The sequence below is a fragment of the Panthera onca genome, chromosome C1 (genome assembly GCF_046562875.1).
Source record: "Panthera onca isolate mPanOnc1 chromosome C1, mPanOnc1 haplotype 2, whole genome shotgun sequence".
Lineage (NCBI taxonomy): Eukaryota > Metazoa > Chordata > Mammalia > Carnivora > Felidae > Panthera > Panthera onca.
The window spans coordinates 37,708,178-37,729,484 of NC_138346.1; the positions used below are offsets into that span (position 1 = coordinate 37,708,178).

Consider the following 21,307-nt stretch of genomic DNA (forward strand, 5'->3'; position numbering starts at 1 on the left):
GCACAGAGCCCGATGCGGGCTCAGACTTGTGAACCACAAGAGCATGACCTGAACCAAAGTCGGACACTCAACCGACTGAGCCACCCAGGTGCCCCCTTTTTTTTGGCATTTTAAAAGAGAATAAAAAGTCTTAACCCAAAGGAATTGATTATAATTTTGTAATTTCAAGTACCAGATAGAAAACCTATATTTTAAATAAGATACAGAATGGGAGGGAAGGTGTCTTCTGAAATTACGCCATGTAAACAAGCCTACTCTACTATGGATATATTTGATATTTGATTTCTTGATATCAACACAGATACTATAATAGAATTATAATTGCAATGTTAATACTAAAATGACTTTTAAGACTGAATCTTTAAGACCCTCAAGAAGAAATATTTCCAAATATTAAATTAGCCAGTGTTTGATAAGGAATAGAGCCATCTCAGGTCATTAGGGAAAAGCTAAATTTAGGGGGAAAAAATCTATGCAGAGGAACTCAGGGTTAATGTTTTCTAAAATATTTTCATTTTATTTCCCGTTGATAAATAGGATAGTTTGATAACACGCAGGTTGGCTTTCAGTAAATGGAGGTTACTTGTTGCCTGATTTGTTTCTTTTGATACTGAAATAAGCCAAATTTGTATCTGTTCAGAAATGACTTCAGGTCTTTTTTTATTGTAAATGTATTCTATGTTTTTTTAGTAGTTACAACTTTTCCTCTTGGATAGCGTCTATATAATTCATTACCATTTTTGAGAAATCCAAATATTTAAGTGATTTGAGTCTAAGTTGAACATACAAGCTGTTCACTTTGGAATACGTGCCCCCCCCCCCCCACCACCACCACCCAGGATTTATCTTCAGCCTTAGTCATCCAACTTTTTTTTTATTAATAGTCTGTAAAGGATTTTTTTAGGCTTTATTTTTACAAAAAGTTTTAGGTTTATATAAAAACTGAGCTGAAACTACATAGAATTCCTATAAACGCCCTGAGCCCATCCTCATTTTCCTACTGTTAACATCTTTCTTTAATGTGGTACATTTATTATAGTTGATGAGCCAATATTGACACAGTATTATTAAAGTCCATACTTTACATTAGAGTTAACTCTGTTATATGCTGTATTAATTTTGACAAATGTGTAATGATATATATCCACTATTATAGTATCACATAGAATAATTTCAGTGGGGGTGCCTGGGTGGCTCCGTTGGTGAAGCACCTGACTGTTGGTTTCAGTTCAGGTCATGATCTCACGGTTCATGAATTGGAGCCCCGCATTGAGCTCTGCACTGGCAATGCAGAGCCTGCTTGGGATTCTCCCTCTCTCTGCCCCTCCCCTACTCATGCTCTCTCACTCTTTCTCACAATAAATAAACTTAAAAAAAAAAAAAAAAAGAATAGTTTCAGTGTCCTAAAAATCCTCTGTGCTCTACCTATTCATCCCTCCCTCCCTCACCCCACCCTGTGGCCCATCTCCAGCCCCTTGATCTTTTTACAGTCTCCGTAGTTTTGTCTTTGTCTGTAGGGGTTTTTTAACTACAAGTATAAGACGGAGAACAGTTTGGTTACAGTGGTGTCATAGAGGTAAAACAAAGGAGATTTAAAGATTTACCATAAAACCCACCAATTATGGCATCAGAACTATACTGTTTCTACCAACAATAAATGCTTCTATTTGTTTTTTATTCAACTAACATTAATTGGCAATATAGTCCATGCCAGCACTGTTTTAGATGAGGGAGGTAACTGTAGGAAGCAACACACAGGGTCTGGGCCCTCATGGAGTATACATTCAAATTGAAGGGGAAAGGAGGGCAGAAATTCAACAAAAAGTCAAGCAAAATATTTTTCATTACTGCTAAGTAGGATGATGGAAATACAAAAGGTTATGTGACAGAGCAACAAGTGGGGACAGTTACCAGGGAAGACTTCTCTGAGGATATGACATTTGAACTAAAAATTAAGAGATAAGAAGCAACTATTCATGCAAGAGGAGATTCCAGGCAGAGGGAACCACAAATAAAATAACCCAGAGATGGAAACAAACTTGACCTGATTGAAGACAGAAAGAAACCCCATGTGGCTGGGGGGAATGAACAGAAGAAAGACTGTGGGGGTGAGGCTGGGAGAGGCAGAGGAGGCTGGGAGAGGGGAGTGAGATAGGTATGCAAGGCCTGATCATAAATGACCCTATACACCATGATCATAAATGACCCTAGAGACCACAGTAAGGAGTTTCAATTGTATATTAATGGGAAGCCAATGTAGGATTTTAGGCAGGAAAGTGACATGATCAGATTTATGTGTTTTAAATGATCATTCTGGATCTGCAGAGTATCTTAGAAGACTTTTTTAAAATAAATATTAACACAAATATATCAAGAGCTTGAAGGTGCCAACCAATACAATGCAGATCCTAGAAAGTAAAAATGGTGTTTTCACATTCGAGGCTAATATCATCATTATTTATATCTGTTTCTACCCACTTCCTCCCTAAAAGAAATAACCCAGCAGAGCTGTCAAAAGAGTTTTCAATTACTTGCAAGGTCTTCTGAGTTTTGCCATTTGGCATAGGGATATTTACACTCAAAATTATTTCCATAAATCATTTCCATAGGGAACTATAAATGAATATATCATTGTAAGTATTTCTGTTTTCTACTCCAACTTTTACTTTAAGCTTTGGAAAACCATGCTAAGCCTGTAATTACAAATTGCATTTTAAAAATACAAATGAGAAAAGGTTGATGTTCAGATTTAGCTCCCACAGATAAAACTGAAAAAACAAAACAGCATCGGACACTTGGAGATGTGAAATGGAAACTGGCCAACCACAGTCCAGGTGCTTTTGTAAGCTGCCTTTTCCAAGCCCAGCTCCAGGGGAATAGGCTCCCCTCCCAGGGAATGATTTTTCTTTCTTAGTTTCACAGAGAATTGGAGGAATAAGTGATTTCCACTGTCTGTCTCTATGGCAACTAGTACCCTAATTTCGCCTCTTAAATGGCAATTATACCTATTCACTGAATAGCTTTCAGTCCCTGCTTTTATGATGAAAAAACTGATTTCATGAAAAATGAGATATAGGTAATAGGTGAACTTTTCCCCCAGCAGTCATGGAATACAGTTTATAAGAGGTATGATAATTCAGAAGGAGAATGCATTCTATGGGGTTTTTTCTTTTTCAGTTATAGGATGTGTATCCCAAATGTTTTTCCTCTAGTCATTTTTTAATGATAAAATATTATTCAATTATGAAAATTAGTTGGGTTCCTTGTAAAGAGTTTGGCAAATAGAGAATAAAAATTAGAAAAGCATAAATAAGAAAATAAAGTTCACTCTCTTTATTTAAAAATACTTACTATGAATATTTTGCTGACATTGTAGATATGTATACATGTAAATACAATATAAATCCTATAGTGTATATTTTTATAACCAGACTTTTTCACAAAATATGTTATGAGAAGTTTTCCATACCTTTAAATATTCTTCTAATGCATGATTTCAGTGGGTTCAAGAGCGTACATCTTGGTTTACTATATTTCATTTAACTATAGTTCTATGTTGACATTATTAAACATAAATGTTTACGCATATCATTATTGCTTTAGAATAAATCCCAGGATGGGGCGCCTGGGTGGCTCAGTCGGTTAAGCGGCCGACTTCGGCTCAGGTCGTGATCTCACAGTCTGTGAGTTTGAGCCCCGCGTCGGGCTCTGTGCTGACAGCTCAGAGCCTGGAGCCTGCTTCAGATTCTGTGTCTCCCTCTCTCTCTGACCCTGCCTTGTTCATGCTCTGTCTCTCTCTGTCTCAAAAATAAATAAACATTAAAAAAAAAATTAGAATAAATCCCAGGAAAGAAATACATAAATAAAATGAGGTAAACATTTTCAATACTATTGCTAAATTTTTCTCCCAAAAGATTATATCAATTTGCTTTCCCAGTAGAGGTAGATGGGTGAGAGTATCCATTATCTTAAATTCTCTATCAGAGGTATGATATTTTTTAGTGCCAATGAGAGGGACTATCTCACTACATTTCTTTAATATCTTTAACCTAAAACTCATTTTAAGGTTAAATATGGTTTTAGGTTTTCATTGTCTTTTTTTTTTTTTAGGAGGAAGAGATACATGAACTGCCTGTTCATCTCTGAAGTAAAGAATATTTATGGGACACCTGGGTGGCTCGGTCACGTGGACTCTTGATTTTGGCTCAGGTCATGATCTCATGGTTTGTGGGGATACCTGCGTCGGGATCTGTGCTGACAGAGCCTGTTTGGAATTCTCTCTCTCCCTCTCTCTCTCTCTCACTTTCTCTCTCTGCCTCTGCCCCTCCCTCACTTGCTCGTGTGTGTGTTTGTGTGTGTGTGTGTGTGCACGTGTGCGTGTGCACATGCACACACACACACACACTCTCTCACTCTCTCAAAATAAACATTAAAAAGGGACTATTTTTATTCCCTAATAACTCTCCTCCCTCTATTTCTTAGTATCAGAAGAGATAACTTTTAGTTGAGCATATAGCCCCTTGACATAGATACTTCTCATCCTCCTCTTCAGCTAAGTGTGTCTGTTTTAACTCTAGCTCATGAAATATAAGCAGAAATGATCTATGCTATTTCAGAGAAATGTCCTTAAAGGCAGAAGATATACTTTCTTTTCCTCTTCATCATTTCTGATGACTGGAATGCAGATTTTATGGCTGGAGCTTCAGCAGCCATTTTGGACCAGAAGAATAATGGTCACACTGCAGGGATGGTAGAGCAGAAAGGTAGAGGGAGCCTAAGTTCCTAAGAACTTTATAGAAGTTTCATCCTGGAAGGCTGGGTCCAGATTTTTATTTGAAGGAGTACAACTGTATTTTTTTTAATGTTTATTTATTTATTTTTGAGAGAGGGGCAGGAGGTAGAGAGAGAAAGACAGAGAATCCCGAGGAGGCCCCACACTGTCAGCACAGAGCCTGATGCAGGGCTCAAACTCATGAGCCGTGAGATTACGAGCAAAAAATCAAGAGTCGAATGTTTAACCAACTGAGCCACCCAGGCACCCCTAAAACTTTGTATTTTTAAGCCATTACTGTGTTGCACTGTTTGTTTTATCAAGCTGAAATTAAACCTAATTGACATAAGATTTTTTCCCCATTTTTTTCTCACTGATTTTTAAGGATAGTTTACACTTTATCTGGTATATACGTTACAAATTTTTCCAATTTTTCATTTGCTCCTTAGTTTTTTATGGAATTAGGAGATGCAAAAATATAACTATCCTTACATTTAATTGCTACATAAATTCCATTATATAGTCAGAAAAAAATCATTTAATAGTATCATCTTAGAAATATAAATTCCAGAGAAATATTTTGTCTCAAACATCATACAGCAGTGAGAAGCATAAATTCATTTCCTACAGGTATGCAATTAAATGGTTATGTTGCAGGCTAACATCATTTAGATGGTCAAAAATTGTGCTTTTGAAGACTTTATCAATAATTCATTCCTTGCTAAAGCAGAGAATTTCTATTTGTAATCTGTGGAGCTCTGGGTTCAAAGCACTGCCTCAGAGGTCTTCACTGGGACCTAGGGGAAGCTGAGTGGGTGTGCTCTGTCTGCCACCTGCAATGTTATTTATTCATCAGAGTTACACAAAGGAGCCCCTGCCAGATGATTCCCCCCCACACACACACATTCAGGTAAGAAATATAGAGTCACAATTTCCTACCAGATCATAGGCAGCCAACATTTTTTTCTGCACATCTGGAACTGCCCCCAAAGGCTCCAGATAAGGAAAGTTGTCTTTCATCACAAGAGAGACTGAGGGAGTATTGTCACTGGTGATGAGCCGAGAGGACAAGGTCAACAGACACTGCTTCAGACTGGCAATCGGAGGAAGTCCACACAACTCCTTAATAGACACTATGGCATTCTGTGGGGAAGAAAACATGGAATTATACTTCTGACCACATGACACATCACCCCCAGCACTTCTAGGTTTACACTAAAGTATATTCATTAAAAGTATACCCTTTAATGCATACATGTTTGGAGGAAACTGGATTATAATCAACCAAAAATGTAATGTGCAGAGATGACACACAGAGCTAATCCATGATTACACCTCATCTTTCTCAATTTTTAGCAACTGCCACATTATGCCATAAAGTAAAGCAGACTGTGAACCAAGGCTACACAGTGCTTTTCAAAGCAGAGCACTGGAATATTCACACAAATCAGCATTGGCTGGTTGTGAATATCTTACTTGATTTGTATCATGATGATCATAAAAATAAGTCCATGATTGTACGTTGGAGTGCGTCTTCTGTGAGCTTTTCCCCTCAAGGTAGCAGGCTGCAATTACTCACCATCCTCCATTCGACTAACCATCAATGGTATTTCTTTGTCGTCGCATCAGAAATGCACCTGACAGGTGCACATACTGAAACAAATTTCATGTATAGCTACATTTGTCCATGATACAGGCTTTTAAAATTCATTTGAAATAGGAATTATGCCTACTTTGTGTTTTATTAACAGGGAGCAGTACCTAATCTATTCTATGTCGAACGAATTTAGTGACAATGATAGTATTTCATTTTTCTACTGATTAGGCTCCAAACAATTCTTAACCCAAAAGACTATGTGTTGGGATGATATAAATTATCAATGCTATCTGAAAAAACTTTATGTATAACCAACTCTGCTTAACATGCATTTTAAACACATAATATGTGGAAAGGATATATTTTTAAGAATTGCATAGAGGGGCACCTTGGTATCTCAGTCGGTTAAGCGTCCGACTTCGGCTCAGGTCATGATCTCGCCGTCCGTGAGTTCCAGCCCTGCGTCGGGCTCTGTGCTGACCACTCAGAGCCTGGAGCCTGTTTCAGATTCTGTGTCCCCCTCTCTCTCTGACCCTCCCCCATTCATGTTCTGTCTCTCCTGCCTCAAAAATAAACATTAAAAAATTTTTTTTAAATTAAAAAAAAAGAATTGCATAGAAATAAATAAAATCTACTTGTAACATACAAAATAAGATGTAGAAATGACATAACTAATCTGAAACAGGGATTTATAATAGCTTTGAATTATGTCAGAAAAAGTCATGTAGAAGATGCTAATATTTGGAGCCTATTTTTAAAACAGTGGCTAAGGCAACCACTTCAAATAAATGCTCACCATCTAAGTGTTTATATGTCATTTATGTGTCATACTATTTTCTACCATTTTAGCTATTTAAACTGATTTTAAGTCTATGTTGAATTTCTCTGTGAAATAATGTAAAAATAAAGTCTTCACCAAATGATGGATTTGAGGTTCAGCATCACCTGACTAAAAGCCATGAATGATTTTTGGTAGTCAGCAATTCTGGATTTAAAGCCCAACATTCCTATTTACTAACGGCAATATTTGGGAAATCACCTAACTTCTTCTAGCTTGTTTTCTGTCTTGAAAGTAGGGATTTTTGGGGTGAGAATTACTATTCGAATGTTAGCTAAAGGAGCAAATTAGGTGCATTGAAAAATGTTCCTCTTTTGTTCTGCTCTCAGACTGCTACTTCTGCTAACCAAAACCTCCTTGAGTATTGCAGGAACTCAGTATTTGTTGTTTGATGGTTTCTAAGTAATATGAGCCTAGAATAAGTACATTCAATGGTACTGAAGAAAGAAATTGGCAACCATCTCTGATTACAACATTAATAAAGGGAAAGAAACTAACATTGAATTCCCACATGTCAGCACCAGGAAATTTACATATACTGTCATTTAATTCTAATAATAATTCTGTGATGTATTACTATTTTCATTACCTTATTTGGACAAAACTGATGATCAGGGATCTGAAAAACTTCGCTCAAGATCATAAGGGGATAGAGTTTAAGCCAGAATCCATGGTCTTTCAGCTTTCAATTTAACCACATTTCTAAGAGAAGGCTACCTAGTTTTCAACATGTTCAAGTGCTGAATATTGTTTGTTTAGTTGTGTTTTCTAATGGGAGTAATTTATTATTGCTGTTGTACACTTAACTAAAATAAACTGATAGGCATTATATTTGTTTATATGACTTCAACTTCCCTTTCATATTCATATCTGCAAATATTTTACATATATAGTTGTAACTAGTATTGTACGTATATATAATATTTTATATATTGTACATACATATAATATTTTATAGTCTATTCTTTTTACATCGTTTCATATACACAACACCATATATCTATTTGGTTATGTGGTAGGGATATCTAATGGATGTATAAAGCATTTATATTAACTTGTTTAGTTCAGGCCAAATTTAACATAGCATTCATTTATAATCAGATACATGAAATATATCTGCTTTCACAGGTAGCACTTAATTTGGTGGTTTTTGAGTTTATACAACCTTTCTGATAATTTTTTTCTATAATCAGATCACAAGTAAAATACAATGTTCCCTGGTAAGAGAAGGGTAGGAAGAAGTAGGAGCAGGTTGGGGGAAAGTTTGGGATTTTTCCTACCTGCATATTTTCTCTCATATCTATGGCTTCTCGTAAAGGATGAACTGCTATTTTAAAGATGTCATCTATGGTCTTAAGACCAATATTCCTGAGCATGGTATATTCTCGAACTTTCTTCCCCATTCTCACTGACAGGCTGCGCTTCTGTGGCTTTCCTCCTCCACTTCGATTAGTTATTGCTATGTGGACAAAAAGGGTTACATGCTCCATGATGTCACCCACAAAAGAGCGCAGGGGAACATGCCGATATCCAGGCTGCAAACATTCAAATGGTATTGTATATTGTCCTATAAACTCATCCCCAATGTAGTCATCATCTAGAACGACAAAACGGATCATGGCCAGCTCAGGTAGGTTTACTTGAAACTCAAAAGTTTCATCAAAAATAGGGTTATCACTGTTTTGCTGTACAGTTTTAGTTCTTTGTTCTGAACAGTCTGCTGGAATTCCATGTATCTCTATACAAACATAAGGATCTATGACATCTCCTTTGGCACAAGCTCCCTTGGGCTTTGGAAAATTCTGACCACTGATGATCTTGATATGAAGAGCTAGAGGAGACACCCCAGGTACGATGCCCTTTGTGTTTGCACTGAAGTAAGAAACTTCATCTCGCATGATGGACGGCCTTAGAACATAACCACATCCTCCGTTTTGAAGAAACCAGCCCGTGTGAAGATCCATCATTGGACCGGGAGTCTGAAAATTCATTGCCACAATCTGACAGCCACAATTCCAAAAGTCCTGTGGATTCAAGTTACTGGAATCGATCCTCATGGCACTTGGATAGATTCTTGATAAGAACTTCTTATTATAATTTACAAAATCCTCTGGGTATTCATTTGCAATTCGGCTGGCCTCTGTTTCACTAAATGAACACATTTCCCAGTAGTTTTGACTTTTCATGGACAGTTCAAAATCCCTATATTGAACAGATTTACAGATAGAGACCAAATCAGAGAGCTCCCTACACAGCCAGATCTGCTTCTGCTCCCCATTGTAATCTACTGACAGCCTTCGAGACATTTCTGCTTCCTCATCTTCATCTGTGACCTCTCCTTCTAAAACATCTGGGTCAGAAGGCAATTTCTTTCCTTTGACGATAATCATTCTTTTTAATTTTTCTGGTGATGGGAGGTAGGTTTCTGATGGCAAAGGTGCCTCAGTATAGAGCTTATTGCCAAAGACCTTTTTCATTTGTTGAACCATTACCTTCTGCTGGGGTAGGGAGCAGTGATTTCCCAAGCAAAGAATGAGTGGGTATTCAGAAGCAACGAAGGCAAATTTATTTATCACCTCTATGACACTTCGAAAGGAAAGGTGTGTTGTCACATTATTTCGATTACAAAGGATGGGTTCATTGTCTGAACCATCACTTACATCGAGTTCAATGCTTCGACAGCCCATTTTCAAAGCTCTAACATACCCATTAATATCAGCAGGCCCCCTAAACTGGTCTTCTATGAGATAGGTGTTGTGAGAAGCATTGATGTAGTAATGAGATAATGGCTGGGTCATATCTTGAGCAACCTTTTTTTGCTCAGGATCAAAAATGTCACATTCTGGTGACAACAGATACTGGGTAAAGCCATCAATTGCAAGAAACCCTTTCTGACGGCCATCTTCAGAAAGTTCATATCTTCGAATAATGTCTAAGCACATGTCCTCGGTAATATGGGCAACTCCTTGTTCAGCTTCTAAAAAGAGCATGAGATCGTTAGCATCCAAATATTCTTTATTTTTAGATATCTGTACCAGTAAGAAATACACTTCCGGCCTGGTGCAAAGTTCACAAAAAGCTTCACAAAATTCCTCTTCTGTCACTCGTGTGGTTAGTTTTTCTTTGCTCTTCTGGATTTCTTTAAACTTTAGCCTGATCTTGGATTCCTTCAGGGTAGGGTTGAGTTGTTTTATCAACTCTACAGAGGTGTCTTCCAGCATAATCCCATTGCCGTCAACATCTGCTGCTTCGAACACTGTTTTCAACCACATGAACCTCGGCGTGTTCCGGTTGCCCTCTATAAAGTCAAGGGGCTGCTTACTTCGAGAAACCAGGTACCGCAAACCTGAAACCCAGATGTTCGCTACATCCGCCGAATTGGCAACCAGGTCCAGAGACTCGTAGTTTTCCCCGTGGAGTATGGAAAAGGCACAGTCCTCACAAATCTGGTCAGCAAGGCCATTGTTTCTAAATGTTTCCGTGTTCTTCCCCAGTCTGATTTCTTTTATGGCAGAAATGTCAAGCTTAGCTTTCTCTAGGTCTTTCTTGGAAGGTTCCCAGCGAAGAGCTTGGAGGTCTGTGTCCAGAGTGAAAAAACGGTTGTAAATACGAGAATTTGGCCGGACCTTCTTCAGTTCGCAGCCAGCTTGCATGAAGCTGATGCAGTCACTCGCGCTGCTGATTTTCTTTTCTGAGGGCATGCTGCTGAAAGACACGGTTTTCTTTCTTCCGCCACATTTTTGGTTAGAAGGATCCTGTAAAATAATTTGAAAATAAGGAATCAATTTTCCCTTAGAAAATAGACAAAATTCAATAACAGTATATGAACTCCTCAGACTCCATTCAGATATTATGATTATTTGGACAGAGGCTGGCCTAAATTCACATTTTCACAGTTCCAGAAAAAGACAAATTGCCAAGAAAATTGATATTATTAGCTTTAGAAAGAAAAACTTATTTTTCAAATGCCTGGTGTTCTTTGAAATAAAAGCAACTATTAAGTTAACTACAAATCACTCATTTTTTCATTAAAGCAGATTCCCTAAGAACCACTACATGTAGGTACTTTGACAACCTAGCTCAAGTCCCTATAGATATGTGAAAGAAATAATGCTGGATTTCTTTAAAAAGTTTTCTTCATTTATACTTTGCAACAATTTAAGTTTTAAACTTAAAACTAGTTCAAATAAAAGATTTTCACCTTAATATGCTTTATATCAAAAAGGACTGACAATATGCCTTTTTTAAGTGTTTATTTTTTTTTATTTTTGAGAGGCAGAGAGAGAGTGAGTGAGTGCAAGCAGGAGAGGGGCAGAGAGAGAGAGGGAAAGAGAGAATCCCAAAGAGGTTCCACACTGTTGGCACAAAGCCTAACACAGAGGCTCTGTGAGACCATGACCTGAACCTAAGTCGGATGTTTAACCCACTAAGCCACCCAAGCACCCCAGGACTGACAATATACCATAACTAAAAGTCGCTTTTTCCCCTCAAACTATTTTGAAGGAAGTTTCTTGAAAGTCAGATTGGAAGCCAATGACAAACAGATGACTCTCACTTGATCAAATTTGTAGACTGAGGTACACAGTTTAGATGAACTTTATGAGAATCAGCACCTGTGTTTCAATATAAAGCTATTAGCAGCCACAGCTCAGAACTAAACAGAAATCTTAATGGTTCCACTAACTCTTAAGGTTCTTCCAATGTAAATTAAATTTTCAAGCCTTTCACCATAGAATTTCACAGAGAACACTTGCACCTTGCATTTTACCTCTTTCTGAAAGTGTCTCTGCATCTTAGTCTCACAGAATCCTCAGCCCATTTTGCCACACTTCCCTGAACCACAGTGCTGATGGCATCAGACTTTCTGTGTTCAGATTAGTGTGCCTTAAGCAGGTTAATTATTTCTTGTGGCTACTTTGTTCTTGGATATATCTTGACCTTCTCACATATTGTCTTTCCCAAATTACAGGTCCAATCCTTGTATTCGTAACATAACAGATATCATCTTAGTCCCAGACTGTCCACTATATCTATCACTCCCAATTCCTTTACACTGAGCATCTGACCAATGCCACTTAAAACTGGATATTTTTTTATACTTTCCTCTGTTCAGACCACAGACTGAAGTTGATAATGTTCCCAACCAGATCACCAATTCATATAATTCTCCCAGGAACTAATTACACAAAAGCACCTAAATGCATGTTTACAGTGACTGATTTTATAAGCATAGCAAAACAGCAGCAAAGCGTCAAATGCAAAAGGCATTGCCCTTACATAAAAATAACTAGTCTCAAGCTGTAATTTTCTGCTCAGTAAATATATGACTTTAGGTAAGTCACTTAGCCTCCCTGATTCTTAATTTCGGCTTTTAAATAGGAATCAATAATCCTTACATATAATAGTGTTGTTGTGAGACTCAAAAGGAAAAGTGTGCATGAATATTCTTTGTAAACTGTAGGTTCTTATTGGATGAGTCTTTTTGAAGGAAGGGGAACATTTCTTCATACACCTGGTCACTGCAGGATCTGACCAGGATATTGGGGGTTATCAAGAAGTTGATTCATTCTTGACCTCTGCATTTAAGACAAATCTTCAGTGATAAACTGAAAATATTTAAAAACAGACACATGATATTACTATTTTAAGCACTATAAAGTCTGACCAAAATAGTCAGGACTCTCTCCTTCCCTGGCCTCCTTTTAAAACAGGGTAGAATCTCTCCTCCGAGGGCTTATTTAATTGTGATCCTGTCTGTAAGAGCCTCCCTATCCTGTGATTCAGAAAAAAAGGCAGGATGATTTATTATTCAATTGACTAAAACCTTGCCTGTGAAAAGAAAACAAAATTTGATTTAGTTATGGGATGTTGGTGGGATGATTCATTAACTCAAATACTTATCTGATGTTCAAGTGACAAAGATATAAATTACCCAATTTATTTACAGAATAAAAAAAATCTGTACAGATTACAGAATATTGTTTCTTGATGCCCTGGCATTTAACAACTTAGCTCATGCTTTTTCAGAGAGTTGTGATTTTTAATTATCCTATAGTAGTCAATTTCCTCATCCTTAAGTTAAAAAACAAGTATAAATCTTCAGCTGTTTAGACGTAGTTGCACTATTAGAAAACATTTAAATTCATCACAACCCACATGTTCAGAAATTTCAGGTGTGTGTGTGTGTGTGTGTGTGTGTGTGTGTGTGTGTTTCCACACCGTGCAGGCAGGCACCTAATGGCACTGCTCAGATGGGACTAATCTACCAAGTACAATAGAGGGAAACTGAATTGTGACAGTAAGGTAGGAAACTGAATTGTGATAGTAAGGTAGACTGTGACTCAGCTCTTAAAGCTACCGTTTGCCTAGATTTTTAAGCTAATGAGACCTTTCACAGAAAAAAATATTTTTATATGAGCAGATCATGTTCTAAGCAGGATTATTGTCAACAGAGTTATAAAACCTCTAATAGTCTCTAACAAACCTTCAGTGGGAAATCAGTGTTGCTGAAAATGCATGTATATAGTTCCTACACCCCAGGTATGGCTCCACACCTCAAAAGCACTATTAACACTTCACTCTTGACTTGAGCCACTGTTTATGAGAACAAAAGTACTGCTGTGGAAAGAGCTTCCTCCTATAAGCCTCTCCTCTTTGTGGTGATATCTCCTTAAATCAAGACTTTCTCTCCTAGTAAGATAAGCCTTCAAGAGATAAATGTTTTCTATCTAGCCCAGGAAAGAATGACCCACTCCAAATGCTTATTTCCTGCTTTGACCTCCAATTCCTACATGGTTACAAAATTTACCCCAAAATGCCTTATAACTTGGAACCAGTGGAAAAGATATCATCTTAGGTTCTCATCTCACGAAGGACAAACTCCAAAGTTATTACAAGCCCCCAAATGAGCAAAACACTGGCCAAAGCACATGTGAACAAATAATTAGCTTGTCTGCTGTTGACTACAGCCAAGATTATTTCTATTCAAAATATGCTGGAAAAGTCTCAGGACTCTGGTATTTCTTTAACTCTGTATTTTCAGTGGTCATGCTATGCCGTAGCTCTGCAAAGCTTTGGTGTGGGGTGGGAGGGGTTGTATGGAGAGCACAGGAAGGATGGATGACCCCAAATCTCCTTCTGAGCTTCATCACCACCATGGTCTCTTTGCCAAGCCCTACGCCCCCACATTTGTGTTTCCCTTAATAAGATCTTCGCAGATTGGTGGTGGAGAGGGGGGACTACTCAGGTAAACAGTCAGGAGATATCCCCAAATGAAAGAATTTGAAATGTTGATATTAGACCGTCCTGTTGATAAATACAAAAAAGTATGTGATGATGGAATGAGAGAAAATGTACTGCATATATATATATATATATACACATAGGAAATATATATATATATATATATGTATAGGAAAGACAGGTGCTTTGGACACTTTCTAAGAGAAACCAAAGTTTGGTGTCACTTAGGTATACACTTGTCATCTTCTAGCTCATTAGATGACTGAATTGAATCCAATGGTCATAAGGTCATTATTATAAGGAGATTATTATAAAGAATGAAGACTTTTCCAATTTTTTTAAAATTTTTTAATGTTTATTCATTTTTGAGAGAGACAGAGCATAAGCTGGGGAGGGGCAGAGAACAAGGGAGACACAGAATCCGAAGCAGACTCTAGGCCCTGAGCTGTCAGCACAGAGCCCGACTTGGGGCTTGAACTCATGAACCACGAGATCATGACCTGAGCTGAAGTCAGACGCTTAACCAACTGAGCCACCTAGGTGCCCCTCCATTTATTTTTAAAGCTAAGTTTCCTCACTCTGCAATGAAAGGAAGAGGCCAAAGTACTTATTAACCCCCAAATTTCTCTTAGACCAGCTTACAAAATTTATTAGGATGAATAGCACACTATGACGCCTCTGTCCCCTAAATTAAAGTTTAGCCTCCTATTCTAGCAGGGGTTAAGAATTAGGCAGTGAACTCAATCCTTCCTATTGTTTAATATCCTATGTTCAAGTTTCCAAATTATCATTTCACAGGAAGGGAACACATTTAAACAAGTTAAGCAATAAACCAAACCAAGTTGAGTTTATATGATCTCTGAACATTTCAAGATAAAACTTTATATTTGGGATCTACTTAAATTAATTATACTTTATATAAAGGATTTAATCATCAGAATCAAGAAGAGTCTCATAAACTAGCAAGGTAATAGGCAAATGTTTTATTCTTTTATTAAAATAATACAGGGACACGTGGGTGGCTCAGCTGGATAAGCATCCAGCTCTTGATTTCGTTTCAGGTCGTGATCTCACAGTTCATGGGATGGAGCCCCATGTCAAGCTCTGTGCTGACAGTGCAGAGACTGCTTGGGATTCTTTCTCTTCCTCTCTCTCTGCTCCTCCTCCACTTGTGTGTGCACACACACTCTCTCTCTTTCTCATTGTCTCTCACAGTAGATTTTTAAAAATATTTTTAAAAAATAATACAATACTTATTTCCATAAGTTTCCACTGGCATTTGCTCTCTGACCCCAACAAGGCTGGATACACCGCAAATTCCTTATGAAACAATCAACAAGCAAAATCATTTTTCTTCAGCACCACACTGATGAGCCACAGAGGCAATTCAGCTTATTCAGTGCAACCAGTTTAGGGTCTCAATAATGAAACTATTGAATTATTTCAATATAATATTTTTTTAAAAAGTATACTAAAGCAACACACAAATGTAAATGTACCCAATGCCACAGAACATTTAAAAATGGTTAAAGTCGTAAATTTTATGTTATATACATCTTACCACACAAAAGAGTACACTAAAGTACTGTATACAAATTTAAGAGTAAAGAAAACATCATATCTACATTTGGCTACCTCTCATCTGATGAGCATGTTTAAACATGAGATTATACCATCACATATTCTTTTCATTTTTTGGCAAGTTGTTTTTAAGTGAACATTCAAAATGATGCTTTGTTAAAACAGAACAAATTTATAAACCTTAAAGAATAGCAATCAAAACACCAGTTGTCACACTGTTTAGAAGGAATCCTTGTTTCATCTTGTGGAAATCCAGGTATGTGAATGCAGATACTAAAGTGACATTCATTTCTCTCTTTTAGTACGAGGGGGAAAACACTTATTTTTGAAGAGCTCTCTTAAGAAAGTTTCTATACAAAAATTTAATCGATTATAACTAAAAGATAAGCAGAACTATAGGTACATAAATCCTGTTTTCACCACAGGGATTCTATCTTGTTCTTATAGACAACCTGTGAACTATAACACCATTCTATTCGTTTTTGTTTTATGAACTTACAAGCAAAATTCAGAAACAAAAGATTTGGTCGATACATGAAATCTTCAAAGTATTGTGGACAATATAATCTAGAATCCAAATGAGCTTCAACCTTAGATATTGAGAGGCCTCAGGTTTCCATTCTCTGTTCATTCATTTAACAAACAATAATAGGTATTCCTACTCCATCCTCAGGACAAGCACATTGTAGAGGTTTGAACAAACTGAGAAAGCCTAACTTTTATCTTAGAAAGATCACTCCAGATGTGCACTAGATGGACAAAACTGAAGCTGGAGCAGTAGGTGACTTGAAGCATTAAAGGAAAGATGGCAATTGCCTGAGGTCACTAACAAAAGGAACGGAGAGAAGTGAGAAGTATCATGAAATAGGTGGTAAAATTAAAAGTCCTGTACTGGGTCTAGAATGACTCTTAGGTTTTTTATTTAAGTGAGAGGTGAGTGGAAATATTGCTGAGATATGGAATACGAGGCAAGGTGAAATGGGGGGAAAACAAAGTTTACTTTGGCCATGGTGGATTTTAGATGACTGTGGGCCATCTATGTGAAAGGACTTGGCAGAGAAGACTTAAAATACAAAGGTAGAGGGATAAGAGGACCAAGAGCATGACCTCTCACAGAAGTCAAAGAATAGACTTTAAGGAGTGAGTGCTGGAAAATAAGCCATTAAGATGGCTTACTGGATTTAGCTGTTAAAATGTCTGCTGGTAACTTTGATGAGAGAACATCTTATGTTGCCTTCAAGTTGGTGAGGACAGTGATAGGGGTGAGAGCAAAGGGCTGCAAGGAACAGAGAGGAGCCGGTATAAATATTCTTTGGTGGGAAAGAAGGCCAGGATGACTCTAGTATAACTGAGGAGTAAAATGGCTCCCAATGAGACTAGAACAACAGACAGAGGCCAACAGTAATTATCCAGGAGAAGACTATTCTCAAAAATGCTGGCTTTATTAACTTGTATTGGTGATAGCTCAAGAAATGGAATCCATGTAAAATATATACATTATATCTAATATAATCTATGCAATGGGCCTATGCCCAAATCCACATCCATGTTTGGCAGTTAGTCTAGAGAAAACCCACCCTCCACATACAAAGCCTAACTCTCCACGTAAAATTCAAGGAGGTAGGACAGATGGTATCTTCACATCTGTTGCCTTCAACCTTCAGGTAAGGGAAGGCTGCAACTGTAGAATTATACCATTTATCCCACATTAAAATTTCCATTTTCTCAGAGTAAACTTGAATTACTTAATGTGAAGTTACCAACAAGTGACACGACTTATTTATGATTAACACCATATGACCCACCTAAAGTCATTATGTGGTACAATGGGGGGTAGAGGTCCTAATATCACCACTGAGAAGTGTCTGAATCCCGACCCAAGCTCTGTGAATCATTGGCTCTCCCTGGTGGCTCCCTAAGCCTAGCTGGTAAGAAGCTGAAGAGCTATTTTATTATCCATAAAGAAAATATTCATTCTCTACAACACCTCGTAATTCAACAGAATCAATTAAAGGCAATGCTAACTGTATGCAAGCACATATCTCTTGCCAAATTATGTTTTATGTCTGTATTTAACATGTATTTCATTTATAAAAGGTAATCCATTTAATAAAATACCCTAAATCCATCTTTTTTAGGAAACCTACTCTGATATGTATACAATGTGGCCGGGATAGAAAACTACCTTAATTATAGGAAGCCAGTGACAATCTAAATATTTTCTAAAATGACATCTCTTAAATGACTCTCCTCACTTGAAAGCAAAAATAATTGGATATTCTATAGGCAAACATGGGCATAGAGTGTAGAAAGTCCATTTCAGGTTACGTTCTTAGTACCATTGACTTCCTTCATTGAACAGAGAAATTTCCACTGTGCTAAATATCCCTGAAATCATTCACTCAGAACTCATTAAGAAATGGCTCAATAAAAATTATCTTAAGCTCTTTTGCTGCAAGGTTTCTACCCACAGTTTTCTGCAAGTATAACTCTCATTATGCATGCCCCATATATTATTTCAAAATACGGCATTTGCTGATACAAAGATTGAGTACCTACTATGTGCTAGGCACTGTCCTAGTGACTGGTTCTTTGAAAAATCATTAATCACAAAACTAATGTTGTTGGAATAAATGCTTTTGCTCCATCACTCTTTTAATATACAGGTGCTTATTAATGATGAAGTGAGTATAACAATGACAAAAATTATCAAATTTGATAGTTAGAGAAAAGCTTATAACAAATTATTCTAAATAAATAAAAATGGGCACCTGGCTGGCTCAGTCAGTAGAGCATGTGACTCTGATCTCAGGGTTGTGAGTTTGAGCCCCACATTGGGCAGAGAGCTAAATAAATAAATAAATAAATAAATAAATAAATAAAATCCACAAACATTTAATAAATAAACAGCTCTAAATAACATTAAGACTGTTTGACAGCCAAGACCACAAAGGGGCATTAGAACAGATAAGATAATATTTTTAAAAAGTACTATAGTAATTATGTACAGTTAAGTTACATCCTTAACACTAGAGCCTTTACCGAGATACTTAAAAACAGATGAGAGGCAAACTAAGCACTGAAATGTTCAAAATTTATAATATGGTATTAGGAAAAATAATGTTAAAAGCATTGCTATTTAACAAGAAAGACAAATACAACCTCCACATGGAGCCTCAATATATTATATGTCATGGAAAATAAATCCTAAATTACATAGCTCTACCTAGAACTCTGTTACTCCTAGATGTGCTAGAAAGACCTTGCCAAGACTTGTTCCAAGTTTGCAGCAGGAACCCAGAAAATGACTTCAGTGGGCTTAATGACAACAAGGTCTTGTTGCCATGCTCTTCTAGTAGGGTGTCCCCTTATCTGCAACTTTGTTTTCCACAGTTTCAGTTAACCACAGTATAGAAGTAAATGATCCTGCTACTGACATACTGTCACAAGGTCAAGAGTAGCTTAACACTACATCATAGCGCCTCCATCATTCACCTTGCTTCATCTAATCATATAGGTGTTTTTTTATCTCACATTCTCACAGAAGACAGGTGAGTATAGCACAATAAGATATTTTAAGAGACCACATTCACATAGCTTTCATTATAGTTATGATCTTATAATTGCCTTATTATTAACTATTGTTGCTAATCTCCCACTAATTTATACACTAAACTTTATCATAAGTATGCATGTGTAGGTAAAAACAAAGTATACATAGGGTTCAGTACTACCTGTGGTTTCAGGCATCCATTGAATCTATCCCCCATGGACAAGGGAGAGACTATTGTAACTTCTAATAGTCACACTGGCAAGCATATTATTAATTAACCAGAATAGTACTGGATTTTAGTAGAGTAACAATTTTATAATGCCCGCTAAAATAACCAGAATTGCAAAATCAGGATTAAGGAGTCACATTCTATCATTTTCAGTTTTGAGACAAAGGTTTCTTTATCCTCCTCTCAACAATAATGTTTGTCTCAGACTAAAAAGGCTTTGGTTTGAAATTTTTAACACAAACTGGGAAGAAATTGACTCAAAAGAATAGTAAGCATAACAGTATATCCTCTCCAAGTCAAAAGTTAAAGAACACCATATCCTCATTTATATATTTAAAATGTTGTTTATTAAATATCTGAAATAAACTTTCTTATGTGATGTTTATTCAACAACAGTGGAGTAAAGGTGAAGAAACACCTCTCTCTGTACCTTTCTCTATATGCTTCATCTCTGTGATTCATTCAAGAAGCAAGACCATAAAAACCTAATAAAAATCACTGCCAGCTCATTGCAGATCAACACTCACAGGTGAAATCAAAGACTATTTCACCTGTTTCGACTTTTTTTTCACCTGTACAGAAATTAAGTCCATGTAGTTGAGGATACGTGGCCACAGGGAAACCAGACAGATAACAGCTTTGGAAGCCCATGTCTCCAGACGTTCAGTTCATTCCGTAGTTTCATGGATTCCTACCATTTCTGCTTTCCCTCACAGCATTAGGGCACAAACCCTGCAGTTGTTTGTTGTGAAACCTCACTGACTGACGGACTTTCTATTCTTAACTCATTTCCCCTCAAGTCCATCAGCATAGATGTTCCTTTATAGTGTCAACTGTTTTCGTGGAAAAGGCCTTGCTTCTCAGTTAACTCTTGCTAATCTCTGCTTGCATCCTCGGGGCCCACAACTTTGTATACAGTTACAAGGAGCATTAACACTTCCATTTTTCTAGTCAAAAACATGACCTCTTTCCTAACCCCAACTGCTGCATACACTGCACGGTTTTGCCTATTATAAATCCCAGGAGAATATGTTACATTACGCTCCTTAGAAGCACCAATATGAACAAAGTGAAGTAGGCACCAATAAAGGTGATGTAACAATTATTCAATGGTCTCTGAGGAATGACATGCTGCTCTCAGTCCTGTTCCTCCAAGACAGATGTACACCTCATACTCAAAAACACTACATTTGTAACTGATCAGTAGCCTGTGCAGCTCTCAGCAGAGGTGCCAAGAACCAAGTGGGCCTGGAGACTGACATAGGATTCTGTCCTTTCTCGCGAGACTCCCCACACAGCAGGGCCCCAGAATCCTGACTGAATTTATGCCAGCACTGACTTTGTTGTTTCTGGTGTGAGGATTAATGGGAGGTGCTCTTTATGGAAAGCAGTATGTCACGGTCCCTAAAGAAAGGAAATCTCTATAATGAAGAATATGTAAATGTATACTTTTAAAATGTATATCTAATGCATCTCCTTCAGTGTCTTATTGTAGA

General features: G+C 37.2%; 1 protein-coding gene across 2 annotated transcripts in view; it reads right to left on the reverse strand.

Annotated features, from left to right (window-relative positions):
• PLCL1 (phospholipase C like 1 (inactive)) overlaps positions 1-21,307 on the reverse strand; it is a 333,051-nt gene that overhangs the window by 67,487 nt on the left and 244,257 nt on the right. For both annotated transcript variants that reach the window (XM_060622790.3, XM_060622791.3), the window contains exons 2-3: positions 8,487-10,961; positions 5,711-5,914 (exon numbers count right to left, since the gene is read on the reverse strand). In XM_060622790.3, the coding sequence (XP_060478773.2) occupies positions 5,711-5,914; positions 8,487-10,961 (2,679 nt within the window). The remainder of the gene's footprint in view (positions 1-5,710; positions 5,915-8,486; positions 10,962-21,307) is intronic.